This window comes from Pteropus medius, unplaced genomic scaffold (genome assembly GCF_902729225.1).
Source record: "Pteropus medius unplaced genomic scaffold, Ma_sr-lr_union100, whole genome shotgun sequence".
Taxonomy (NCBI): domain Eukaryota; kingdom Metazoa; phylum Chordata; class Mammalia; order Chiroptera; family Pteropodidae; genus Pteropus; species Pteropus medius.
In genome coordinates this window covers 861671-876406 of record NW_024342470.1, presented here as the reverse complement: position 1 = coordinate 876406, position 14736 = coordinate 861671, and the positions used below count along the sequence as shown (strand labels likewise).

Below are 14736 nucleotides of genomic sequence, written 5' to 3'. Positions count from 1 at the left end.
CCCCCGCCCCCGCACACACACATATTGCATTGCGTGTTCATCACTCAAAGTGGCCATAACTACATATCTATCAATACTTACTTTAAAAGTAAATGGATTAAATGCTTCCCTCAACAGACACAGCATGGCTGAATGGATAAGAAAATAAGTTCCATGCATATGCTACTGACAAGAGATTCACTTCGGGTTGAAAGATACACACAGACTTAAAGTAAATGGGTGGAAAAAGAATTTTCATGAAAATGGAAATGCAAAAAAGATAACGTAGCAGAGCTCGTACCAGACAGAGTTTAAATCAAAGGTATAAGAAGAGACAGAGAAGGGCCCAGTAATCCCACTTCTGGATATTTATCCAAAGACACTTAAAACACTACTTCGAAAGGATGTGTGAATCCATATGTTCATTGCAGCATTATTTACAATGGCCAAGATATGGACGTAACCAAGGTGTTCATCAATGGGTGAATGGATGAAGAAGAGGCGGTACATATATTCAATGGACTACCACGTAGACATAAACAAGAATGAAATCTTGCCATCTGCAAAAACATGGATGGACCTAGAGGGTATTATGTTGAGTGAAGAAAGCCAGACAGAAAAAGACAAATGCCATATGATTTCACTTACATGTGGAATCTAAAGAACAAAATAAAAAAAAATAAACCATAAAAAAAAAAAACCTCCCAGATACAAACAACAAACTGATGGTTGCCAGATGAAAGAAGGGTTAAGGGACTGGAGAAAAAAACTGAAGGGATTAAGAAGTACAAACTACGAGGACAAAACAGTCACCGCTATAGCAACAGTGGCTTGATTCCTTTGGGACATGTGAGGAGCCCAGAGACTGCCTTCCAGATTTTTCACCTGAAGTTGGAAAAATATTTATGCACTGAATTTCAGCCTCCATTGACTCGGGGTTTCCCCAGGAGCTTTAACTACTCCCCACATCTGGTATGAACTTGCATGTGAACTGATCAGGCTTCTAGTAACTTCTCAAAGAGTCTTAGGCTTCAGAACTGGACTAGGACATTAAGTGGAGACATTAATGGTTATGTCTGCAACCAGGAAAGTGACATTATGAGTTATAACCACTCACTATATATGGCCTTAAAATCATAATTGGGGCAAGAGTATGTGATGTAAATGTTAGAATTGTGCTGCAACCCCTGCCCACACCTTATCCTACAGTGAGGGGAAGAATAATGACACACCCACAATTCACTCTATAAATAAGTCAGCTCTAGAAATTGTTTCTACCATTCCCCTATACAAATCCCCTAACATTCTCTGAATTGCATACTTGTTTAAATGTTGTTGGACCAATTTTGGTTTCCCGTTTTTGGAGGGTAGGGTGGGTGAGATCACATTTAGCAAATTCTGACTTTTGTGTTCTTCATCAATGTGATCTTAGGCTAGTTTCCCTAGAAACAGATTCTGAGAAGATGGTGTTTTAAAGTGATTTATTTAGAAGGTGCTCCCAGGAGAACCTGATAAGGAAGCAGGGAAGCAGGACAAGGAAAAAGAGAAAAGCAAATAAAGGTGCAATTAAAGAAAAAATCCAGGTTCTCCAACAAATATAATTTACATAGTCATAACAGTGAAAACCTTTAGTATTTTGTAGTCAGCATATAAAATTTATAAGTCTTTATTCTAATTACAGAACACTGTCTTAAGGTACAGGCGACTAAAATAAGGAAGCAATGTTTGGTAAGAGACTTGAAGAGACTAGGTATACAGATATCCTGTTCCTTATGAAATACGGGGTTATAGGATATTTTCTACAATTAAAGTAAAATAAATGTGAAATGTATTGAAGAAAAATTTTCATTCAAACGGCTAACCTTATAATCAGCTCTTTGTTCTGCTTCTGTAGATATGCTTGTTGCATAGGTCGTATGGCAGGGTGACCTGGAAATTAACTAAAGACTCATCCTCCTTTTTGCTTGTTCTGTCTAAACAAATGTAACTTCCTGTAACCCATAGCATTTCCTGCGCTTTGCAACAAATGCCACTGGCTGTACCTCATAGCAACTCCTCCGCTTTGTAACTCTTTGTAACTGCCTGTAACACATAGCAACTCCTGAGATTTGTAACCGTCCCAGGATAAATTATCCAATTGGCCCATGCCAAATAAGCCTTATATAAGGAAAGTTGCAACTGAGCCCCTGGCACAGATCTTCAGAGTGCTAGCTCCTCTGCAACTGCTGGCATAATAAACCTGAGTTCTCCAACCCTTCAGGTGCTGCTTGGTTTCTCGCAGGTCTTATTTTTGCAACATTTCTGCAACGGTATATTACATAAAATTCCAAAGTCTAACAGATTAGAATATCAAAATTCCAAAGTTTAATGGATTAGAATATCAAAAAATAATATTGAAAAGATGGAAAGAGTGAAGTTATTTGTGTACCTGTGTATTTTTGTGTATATTGATGTGAATGGGGAGGTGTGCAGAATGTCAATAGGTGAATATATAAAAATTTGGAATCATTTAAACCTGGAATAAGGTTTAGAAATACAAATTTTAAACTCCAAGTCATTTAAGTGAGCCTAGATTAAAATTAAAGGTATAACCAGAGGATTTGCTGTAATAGCTGGAAACTTAAAAGATAAACTGATTTTGTAGGTAAGGTAGAATTTGAGATGACAACAAACTGAGCTCTTTTTTAATCTGTTATATGGATATGAATAAAATATTCAATATATGATCATTAATTAAACTAAAAAGATGGTTTATCAAACAGGAAGATTTATTTTCATTCTCCACTTAGCTAAAATAAAGTTGAATAACTTATTTATAATAACCTTGTATATAAGATTCCACTTTAACTCTACTTGTTTATTGCTGTATATCTTTCAAAGCTTGGTACCAAAACATTCTTTTTGCATGTTAGCTGTGAGAAATTACTTTTTATTTCATCTTTGCAATGGAATATTGAATTAAAATTTATTCTTTTTGACATTTAACCTATTATTTTGTTCTGGCCGTGTTATATAAATTCTACAAATAATATGCATAATGATCCTCTTACAGTGTGAAATCCACTGATTTTCTCCTTGTATCAATTATGTTGAAATTAAATAAAAAGAGAAACTAGCAGGATCATAGATGGAAAATATAACTTTTCTTTACTAAAACAAATTATTTACAGATACTGAGGAATCTCAATCACGAAATAGTTTAGAGTCAAAAGCAGTTACCTCTGGGGAGTTGTATTTTGGATTTGCAAAGGAAAGGAACATGGAAAACTGTTATCTCTTCTCAGACATTTTAACCAATATATGTAACTGATAGCATTAAAAATGAGCAATATTAAGTTATTTTAATAAATAACTCACTTTGGCTGTTCTGGCGGAGGCCAAATGTGCATACGGGAAAATCAAGTAGACAGCAATTTCAGTGTCAAGTGGAAAGAAGTGGACACGTGATGGAAATCAGGAGATAAGAGCAACAGGAGCTGGTCATTGGTGGGCACATGGGAGTAAGTTAGGATCCTGAGTACCGACCTGGTGCTCAGGACCACAGTGTAGATCTAGCCAATTTTAGGGAATTAAGCAGAGTGTAGAGGGTGGGGAGAAAGGAGAGTAAATCAGGGACTAGTCGGAAACCAGTGGTGATCGCTTAGGCACTCAGAGTCTTAAAGTTGACTGAAAGACAGTAGTAGTTAGTATACACATTCTAGCACTCAGTCTGAACTGAATTTTAAACCAGGATTGAATTATACCAGTTGATTACACTGAACAAGTAGAGTAAGCCTCGCTCCACTTTCTGTAAAATTAGGATAATTGCAGTACTTCGCTCACCAAAGTATTGCAGTGATTAAATGAGAAAATATATGTAAATGTGTTAAGCACAGTACTTGGCAAAGAGGAAAGTCTGAAGGCAAGTTGGTTACTATTTTTAGTGGAATATCCATCAATGGGCCCATCAGCAAGGTGAGACAGGATTTTCTAAAATTAGGATTAGAGAGAGGATTAGCTTGAGCCTTCAGGTTGAAAATAGGTGTTTCCACCATCTTCCATCTAGTTAAATAAGCCACTAATTAGTAGTCATCCCTTTGCGGTCTGCAGACTAAGTCTGATCTTGAAGTCATTCAGACCTCTTGTACTTCACGATTCTCTATTTACAAATTAAATGATATTTGTTTTATACTTTCAGCTAGAAAAAAAAGAAAATACACATGTCTTAAATAACTGTGTTATTTAAAATTCAACTTTATGGTATAATTTGAAGTGAGGCAGAGTGATACCTCTGGCCTTGATTTTCTCTTCCAGAAGTGCTTTGGCTATCTGGGGTCTTTTGTGCTTCCACACAAATCTGATGATTTTTTGTTCTATATCTTTAAAAAATGCCATTTGAATATTCTGGGGGGATTATATTAGATCTGTATATTCTTAAAGTAATAAGGTCATTTTAACTGTGTTGATTCTTCCAATCCAAGATCACAGAATATCTTTCCACTTCTTTGTACCTTCTTTAATTTCTTTTTACATTGTCTTATAGTTTTCAGTGTATAGGTCCTTCACATATTTCATTAAGTTTATTCCTAGGTATTATATTACTTTTGTAGCGATTGTAAAAGGAACTTTTTACATTTCTTTTCTGAAAATTCATTATTAGAGTATAGGAACACTATGGATTTTTGAACATTGATTTTGGATCCTGAAACTTTACTGTATTTGCTTGTTTCTAATGGTGTTTTAGTGGCGTCCTTAGGGTTTTCTATATAGAGAATCATGTCATTTGCAAAGAGTAACCATTTGATTCACACCCGTTAGAATGATTATCATCTACCGGACAAGTAATAAGTGTTGGAGAGATTGTCGGGGAAAGTGAACTCTCATATACTGCTGGTGGGAATGCAAATTGGTACAGTCACTATGGAAAACAGTATGGAGTTTCCTCAAAACACTAAGAATTGATCTACCATATGATCCAGTAAACCCTCTACTGGGTATTTACCCAAAAAACCTGAAAACATTTATCCACAAAGGTATATGTACCCCGAGGTTCATAGCAGCATTATGCATGATGTCCAGGACAAGGAAACAATTGAAGTGTCCTATGACAGATGACTAGATAAAGAAGATGTGGTACATATATACAATGGAATATTAGCCATAAAAAAAGGTGGAATACTGCCATTTGTGACAAAATGGATAGATCTTGAGATAATCACGCTAAGCAAAATATGTCAGACAAAAAGTTGAAAACCACATGATGTCACTCACATGTGAGATATAAAACTGAAAGCAACAAACAAACATGACTAACAAACAGAGACTCATGGACATGGACAGTTGATTAGTAGTTTCCAGAGGGAAGCGGGGAAAGGAGAGGTAGATGGGGTAAAAGAGGTCAACTATTTGGTGACAAAAGGAAATCTAACTCTGGGTGGTGAATATACAATGCAATATACATGACTTACTGTTGAATGATACAGTTGAAATTTATGTGATTTTGTTAATCAATGATACGCCCAAAATTTTTAATAACAAATAAACGAAATAAAATTTAACTTTATGTGACATTCCACTCCATGCACCCTAAGGCATTGAAAGGAATGTTTTCCATAAATCACTATAAACACTTGTAAAATGAACACATTAAATAAAGCTGAAGTTACCATTTTATCATTGAAATATAGTATTACTTATACTGAAATTTCAAAGCAAACTTAGAACTAATATTTACTTATAAGTTATTATTTATATTACCAATAACTATTGAAAAAGCATCAAAATCTAGATATTAAGAAAAAAATGAGTTCAAAATTGACAGAACTCAAAGATTTGTTGTGTTTATGTGAAGTGAACTGCTCAATACTCACCTGAGAATGTGATAATGACCCCTGGTGCTTGTGAATTCACATTTGAATCTCTAGACTCTTCAGAGATTTATCCTCAAAAGTAAACAATAATGAAAGACAGCATGGAAACTATATAACAACAACGACTTTGAATTTATTGCTGTAAGATAAATGAATTCTTATTTTCAAGGGGTAAGATTTTGGCTTTTGTGAGTAATCTAATGTAATGATTTCTTACCATTTGAAAATAATGTATTCTTTACAACTGTAGTGTACTCATAAGCCGTAGTGGAGAAACGACAAAAGAATCCAACAGTCAGATAGCAAGTAATCTCAGCGGAATTAATCTAAGTTTTTACAGTCTATTTAGGAGGATAAACAGGCATAATTAAGGTTTCGGGGTTCTTTATTTATCTACCCGTAAGGCCAGAAACTCACATGGTCTTTCAGAATATCTAAACTTGCCACTCAACCATAATGCTAATAAATTCATTAGCTTTGTGATGCTTTCGAGACTTATTTTGGACATATTGTTTTGTATGATGAGTTTGCATGCAAACCTGATACTTTTGACAAAGTCAAGAATATACAGCCAGAAGACGTGGAGATGAGGTTCAACCTGGTGATGAGCTGGGTAAAGTTCTGAACATTTATTCAGCTGTATTTTATGTAGAAACTAAAATTTTTTCATTCTATAACACTCCAATTATAAAATATTGTTACTTTAGCAAATGATTTGAATTGTTTGAATAAACATACTTTAATAATGTTCTAGGTATTAAACATAGAATGTTTTATAGTATTTAGGTTTACAGATCAGACTACTTGATAAAATAGTATTTTAATTATAAATGTTAAACACACATAGTAAATTTACACTAGGTATCTTTACACATAATCTCAATTTGAAATTCCTATTTCTTCTTTATCCTATTAAGAAAATTGCATTTCTCCTTTTAAAAAAATGATCTTGTTTACTGATGGAAATTATAAACTTTCTAATTAATTAGGCTCTTCTTTTATACACTCGGTAAATTGTTATCCATCCATTTCTGAGAGATTCAACTTCATCGAGAGTATTATTTAATTCCATTTATAGTGTAGTTACTTAAAAAAATGAAATGAATTCAAAATTCCTGAGATCCACAACTTGATTGCATCACTTGTTATGTAAATTTAAATAAATTACTTAACAATGTTAAATTATTTTCTTCATCTGAAATCCTCAATATTGTTTCATGGATATTAATACAGAACAATATACATAAAATTCTTAACCCTGTGCTTACTTTTTAGTAAAGTTTCAATAATTGTTAGCTATTACTCAACTATCTGTCATATAATACAACATTTATACATTTATCTTTTCTGTTATAGTGTCCATTCCAATATGGTATTCTCATAAATCATGTTTTTAATGTTTAGATTTAAAGCCACATCAAGTACATTTTAAAAATTGATAATATAACGAGAAAAATATCTTCATTATTTGAAGCATGTCCTCTAGCGCTTCTGCTACAAACGACTAAAAAAATATACAAGACTCATTATCCATAAATATAAACTCTGGGCTCTAAAGTGGAAAAAAATTTTTAACTTAGCTTGAATAACGATTTTGTTTACAATAACCTCTATGCGTATTAATAAAAATGAAACCATCAAATTTACAACTTCTTTAATGTAATGTTTCACCACAGGTTCTCTGGTAGGAGCTACCTCATGGATTCCCCGAGGGATGGGAACCACACAGCAGTAAAAGGTTTCACTTTACTTGGCTTAACTGACAACCTAATCCTTCAAGTCATACTCTTTATGACCATCCTATGTATCTACCTAGTGACCATATCTGGCAATCTCAGCACAATCATTCTTATCAGAATCTCTTCTCAGCTCCATCATCCTATGTATTTCTTTTTGAGCCACTTGGCTTTTGTGGACATATGCCTTTCAACTTCTGTCACACCCAATATGCTTAAAAACTTTCTGGTGGAGAGAAATAAAATCTCCTACTACGGATGTGGTACCCAGCTGGGTTCAACTGCATTCTTTGGGGCAGCTGAGTGCTTCCTGCTGGCTATCATGGCATATGATCGCTTTGTGGCAATCTGCAACCCACTGCTTTATTCCACCAAAATGTCCACACAAGTGTGTGTTCAGTTTCTCATAGTGGCTTATGTAGGTGGTTTTATTAATGCTTCCTCTTTTACTATTTCCTTCTATTTTTTAATCTTTTGTGGGCCAAATCGAGTCAATCATTTTTTCTGTGATTTTGCTCCTTTACTTGAACTCTCCTGTTCTGATACCAGTATCCCCACAGTTCTCCCCTCATTTACAGCTGGATCCCTCATTGTGGTCACAGTGTTTGTCATAGCCACCTCCTACATCTACATCCTCACAACCATCCTGAAGATGCGCTCCAATGAGGGTTACCACAAAGCCTTCTCCACCTGCAGTGCCCACCTCACAGCAGTCACTCTGTATTATGGGACCATAATATTCATTTACATGATGCCCAAGTCCAGCTACTCAACTGACCAAAACAAGGTGGTGTCTGTGTTCTACATGGTGGTGATTCCCATGCTAAACCCCATCATCTACAGCCTCAGGAATAATGAGATTAAGGGGGCTCTGAAGAGAGTGCTTGGCAAAAAAGTATTTTCTTAGTGAAACCCATTATTTTGTAGAAATTGATATGATACTATACCATAAACATAATAAAAGAAAATTGCCTGTGGTCGAAATATATCAGTAATTAACCAGTGTGGAGATTTTAAGCAGCGGTAGGGGGTGGATTTTCCGATATCAAATAGTAAATCAGAGGCCCATCATCAGTTACCGCTAATAAAATTAACATAAGTTTATAAATAGAAACACAAATTACTTAACATAAAGAAATACTTAATCTGCTGAAAATTTACTTAAAATTTTATTTTTTTCAAAAGTTGTTCCCTATCATAAGTTAAGGTTATTGTACCTGCAAACTGTAGCTACTTTCAACCACAGCAGCTTATCTTAAATTGCACAACATAATTATAGTTATGACAATACATTCTGAGCAGAAATGACCCATAAGAACCAGACAATAACATTACTAAAGACATTCTTCTTTCAAGAAGGTTTTCTGCTGGGGTTGGGCTCTGTGAACCCATAAACTCTGACCTATATGCCTGATATCTCTGGCTCCAGTCTAGGTATAGAGGATTACATTAAAGAACAGAATGACATGCTCTTGGCATGCTGTGAATTCTTCTGTAAGGTCAAAACAGTGACTTCTCTATGGGAATAAGCACGGTTCTCATATCCTCAGAGACTGAGCAAACAAGCTCTTGGAGTGACTGGTTTATGGTCAGGTTCATATTCTATTAAGCAAGCTTGAGGGAACAAAATTGGGTTTCCCCTTTGAAGTTGAATTTACCTCTATACACTGACAACTACCACATTTATGTCTCTTTCTCTATCTTCTATTTAGTGTTTTAGATAAAAATATTCTTTGTCTATTGCATTTCCAGCATAAATTGCTTAAAATTAAAGTCATTACCTCTTTCAACTCCCACCTTCCTTTCCTCCAATATTTCAATTCCAGTAAAAGGCACCATTACTCAATTTATTGATTCAGAATCCTGACAGTAATTTCTTTCCTCCCTTCCACATGTCAACATTAAATAACAAGGTTCTGTACATTCTGAGTCCAATATTTATTCTCTACATGCCTTCATTTTAATTGTCAGCCATTCTATTTCATGCTACTACTTCATACATTTACATTGCAGTAGTACTCATGCAATAGCAAATTTTATGTGTGAAGTTGGCTAGCTAGATTATGGTGACTGGCTGTTTGGTCAAACACCAGTGTAGATTTTGCTGTGTGGGTATTTTTCAGCTGCGATTAACATTTACATCAGTAGGTTGAGTAAAGGGGAGTACTCTCCACAATGTAAGTGGCCCTCATTAAATCTGTTGAAATCCTTAAGGAAAAACACTGAGGTCTCCTGAAAAAGATTCTGTCTCCTGGCAGTCATAGAGGTCAACACTGCAACACCAACTCTTACTTCAGTTTTCATTTTACTGAACTGCCTTTGGATTTTGGAATTGCCAGCTCCTACAACTATCTAAGCCAATTCCCTAAAATCAATCAATCAATCAATCTCCCTCTCCCCCCAAGTCTCACCCTTCCTGCTCCCCCTCCACATCCTCTCTCTCCTATTCGTTCTGTTTCACTAGAGAATCTAATACAATGTTAATTTCTTTTTTCTTCCCTTTTGTACTCTATTCTCGTCATTATCCATGCATCGACCAAAACCATAAATCTGTAGACTAGTTCCTTTGCTAATATCCCTCTGACTATCTTACAATAAAGAAAGAATTCTTATCATGGCTTACAAAGTCTTGAACATGGGCCCTATTTCTTTTTGCCTCTCATCATTCTTCCTTCGATCTCTAACATACAAACTCTAGGAATAAATCATTTGGTCTTCTCTTAAATTCTTAAATAGATTCTGGGAAAACATGGCAGAGTGAGAGATGTCCTCAGAACTCTCCCCTTGACACAACAATAAACTGACCATCTAAAACTGAACAAAACACACCCAAATTGCACACCAGCACATCTCAGTGTGGCATCTGCGCATAAGAGCTACCACGGGGCAGAACCTCGGGTGTTGGTCAATGGACTGAGACAAAAAAAGAAGCTGCCTCTAGCAGCCCCCAGAGTTCTTTGCAGGAGGAGGGGGAGGGGTGAAGGTGCGGCGACATCCCTGAACAGCCCTGACTGGAAGTGCCGGGACATTTCTACGCAGCAGACAGCAGGACTCAGTCATCGGGGCAGACAGCAGAGAAGCGGGACAGGTCAGCAGAGGAACATCTGTTGATTTTTAGCAGCCCGGGTTGCAAAACCAAGGCTGAGCTACAGCCTCCAAACCTCCAACCCAGAGGGCCCCTACCCCCATACCCTCTGAGACCAATGAGCACACAGCCCCAGGGGAATCTAAGCGAACGCTACCTAAATTGTTACTAACAATGACAGGAACTGAAACTGAGAGTAGCGAGTGTGATTAAAATCTACAACAAAATAAAAGTCCTTAGGTTTTATATAAAGGACGGATCCAAGAGGCTTAGATGTCACCTACTGGAAACCAAAAGAAAAGCACCTTCTTTAAGAGACCTTTATATAATAAAGAGAGACCTTTATATAATAAAGCTTCTTTCTGGAAAAACAACAGAATACACTTCCATTATTGCCCAGGAGGAGAAATAGTCTATTAAACACCATGAACAACCAAGGTAACAATGCATCTAAGAAAGAAAGAGAAAATTCTCCAGAAAATGACCTTACAGACATAGAAATATGTGACTTAAGTGACAGAGAATTCAGGATGGTACTTCTGAAAAAACTCACTGAGTTCCAAAATGAGTCATATCAACAATTTCAGAAATTGAGAAAACAGCTAGATGAGCAGAGCAAGGATATTGAAACCCTTAAAAAGGAACCAAATAGAACTTCTGGAGATAAAAACAAAAACAAACTGCAAGAGTTCAAAAATGGAATAGCAAGCTTGGGAAATAGAGTCAAAGAAATGGAGGAAAGGGTCAGTGATATCAAAGACAGAAATTTAGAAATAAATCAAAAGGAAGAAGAGAGAAACTGAAGAATGGAAAATAATGAAAGAGAAATACAAGAACTAGCTGATTCCATCGGGAGAGGAAACATAAGAATATTGGGCATTACCGAAAGTGAGGAAAAGGAGCAGGGACTAAAAAGAATTTTCAGACAAATAGTGAAAGAGAATTTCCCAAAACTAAGGAATGAGCTGGAACTTGGAATTCAAGAAGTCAACAGAACACCCAATTATCTCAACCCAAAAAAGCCTTCACCAAGACACACTTTATTAAAGGTATCAAAAATCAATGACAAAGGTAGAATTCTCAGGGCAGCCAGAAGGAAGAAAACGGTAACCCATTAGATTATCATCAGACTTGTCATCGCAGACCACGCAAGCCAGAAAGGAATAAAATGAAATATTTAAACTATTAAGTGAAAGGAATCACCAGCATAGAATCATGTATCCACCTAAGCCCTCCTTTAGACACCAAGGAGAAATTAAGACCTTTTCAGATGGGCAAAAATTGAGAGAATTCTCCACTATGAGGCCTGCACTACAGGAAATTCTGAAATGGGTCGGCTCACTTAAAACAAAATAACAACAACGAAAACATACATAATTAGGAGTAAAGTGAATATCAGGCAAATAGAAGCAGCAGAGTGCAACCATGACTAAAAACAAGGCAAAATAAGCTTAAATAATAAGATAATTGCTATAGAAAGATAGTAATGAACGTGCAGCATACACAGAAACAAACTGAGATAACAATGACTGAAAAGGGGAGGATTCAAACGTCCAAACTCCCAAAGGGGTAAGGAGATAAGGCACACACAGATGAAAATGGACGACTGTATCTATATAACTATCTTTTTCACATTTATAATGGTAACCACACACCGTAGTGTCAGAACTGAAGTATATAACATGAAACGAGAAGTTTCAGAAGCAAAACCCACAAAAGCCAACCAAAATAAAGAAAACAGAAACACAGGGACAAGGAAGAAATGGAAACACCAAGCTACCAGAGCAAAAGATAAAATGGCTATAAGAAGATCTCATATTTCAATAATCACACTAAATGTAAATGGACTAAACTCACCAATAAAAAGGCTCAGAGTTGCACAATGGATCAAAAACCAAAACCCAACCATATGCTGTCTCCAAGAGATACATCTCAGCTTCAAAGACAAATATAGACTCAAAGTGAAAGGGTGAAAAATGGTATTTCAAGCAAACGGCATTCAGAGAAAAGCGGAAGTAGCAGTACTAATATCGGATGAAATAGACTTCAAAATAAAAAATGTAAAGAAAGACATTTCTTCATTATAAAGTGAGGGACACTTCATAATGATAAAGGGAATCATGCACCAAGAAGACATAATACTTATTAATATCTATGCTCCCAATCAAGGAGCCCAGGAATATGTAAAGCAATTACTAACAGAACTAAAGGGAGAAACAGACCAAAACACTGTCGGAGTAGGAGACCTAAAGACCCCACTTTCGAATATGGACAGATCACCCAAACAGAAAATCAATAAGGAAATAACATCCTTAAATGACACTTTAGTCCAACTGCACATAATTGAAATTTACAGAGCCTTCCATCCCCAAACAGCTGCTTACACATTCTTCTCTAGTGCACATGGAACATTGTCAAGAATCGACCACATACTGAGACACAGAGATAGCCACAACAAATATAAGAGGGTTGAAATCATACCAACCATATTCTCTGATCATAATGCTTTGAAACTAGAGATCAACAGCAAAAAGAAATCAGGAAGGAACACAAATACATGGAGATTAAGGAGTATGCTACTGAAGAATAACTGGATCAGGAAAGAAATAAAGAGAGATCAAGAGATATATGGAAACAAATGATAATGATAGTAGAACATATCAAAACTTTTGGACATGGCAAAAGCAAAAGTTCATAAGTGGAAAGTTCACATCATTACAGGCCTATATTCAAAAACAAGAATGAGCCCAAAAAACAACTGAATGCTTCATCTTAAATAACTAGAAAATGAAGAACAAATGAGGCCAAAGTCAGCAGAAGGAAAGAAATAATCAAAATTAGAGCAGAAATAAATAAAATTGAAAACAAAAAAAAATAGTAAAAATAAATACAACGAAGAGCTGGTTATTTGAAAAGGTTAATAAAATTGACAAACCACTGGCTAGACTCACTAAAGAAAAAAGAGAAAGGATACAAATAAAGAAAATCAGGGACGAAAGAGGGGAAATTACGACTGACATCTTAGAAATAAAACGAATCATGCAAGAACACTATCAAAAAGTACGTAACACCAAATTTAATAACCTAGAAGAAATGTACCAGTATTTAGAAAAACACAACCTTCCTAGACTGAATCAAGAAGATCTGGAAAATCTTAATAGACCGATCAGCAATATAGGAATTGAAACAATCATCAAAAACCTACCAAAAAGTAAAAGTCCAGGACCAGGTGGCTTGACCAGGGAATTGTATCAAAACATTCAAAGAAGATTTAATAGCTATTCTCCTCAAAATCTTCCAAATAATCGAAGAGGAGGCAAAACATCCTAAGTCATTTAAAAGGCCAATATTACTCTGATACCACAACCTGGTAAAGATGACACACATGAAAAAACAAAACTACAAACCAATATCTCTCATGAACACAGATGCAAAAATCCTAAATAAGATACTAGACAATCTAATACAGCAACATATTAAAAGATTATACACCATGATCAAGTGGGATCCATCCCAGGGTCACAGATATGGTTCAACATATACAAATCAATTAATGTGCTACACCACATTAACAAATTAAAAAATAAGAATCATATGATCATATCAATAGATGCAGAAAAAACCTTCGAGAAGATACGGTATCCATTTATGATCAAAACACTTAATAAAATTGGTATAGAAGGAAAGTACTTTAACATAATAAAGTCCATCTATGACAAACTCTCAGCCAACATTATATATATATATATATATATAGATATAGATAGATAGATAGATAGATAGATAGATATAGATATATATATAGATAGATATAGATATAGATATAGATATAGATATAGATATAGATATAGATATAGATATAGATATATATACTTAATGGGTAAAAACTAAAAACCTTCCCTCTAAGATCAGGAACAAGGCAAGACTGCCCACTAACGCGACTGTTATTCAACATAACATTGGAGGTCCTAGCAAGTGCGATCAGGCAAGAGAAGGATACAAAAGGCATCCAGGGAGGTAACAAAGACGGCAAACTGTCACTATTTGCAGATAACATGACTCTCTAGATAGAAAATCCTAAAGACTC

At 35.5% G+C, this 14736-nt stretch overlaps 1 protein-coding gene across 1 annotated transcript; it reads left to right on the top strand.

Annotated features, from left to right (window-relative positions):
- Positions 1-7526: 7526 nt before the first annotated feature.
- LOC120603153 (olfactory receptor 502) lies at positions 7527-8471 on the top strand. Its single transcript, XM_039863491.1, has one exon. It carries the CDS (start codon positions 7527-7529, stop codon positions 8469-8471), a length of 945 nt encoding a protein of 314 aa, XP_039719425.1.
- Positions 8472-14736: the final 6265 nt, after the last annotated feature.

Bases quoted from the DNA above. Each gene is read 5' to 3' on its own strand.
- LOC120603153 (XM_039863491.1), top strand. From the start codon at position 7,527: ATGGATTCCCCGAGGGATGGGAACCACACAGCAGTAAAAGGTTTCACT.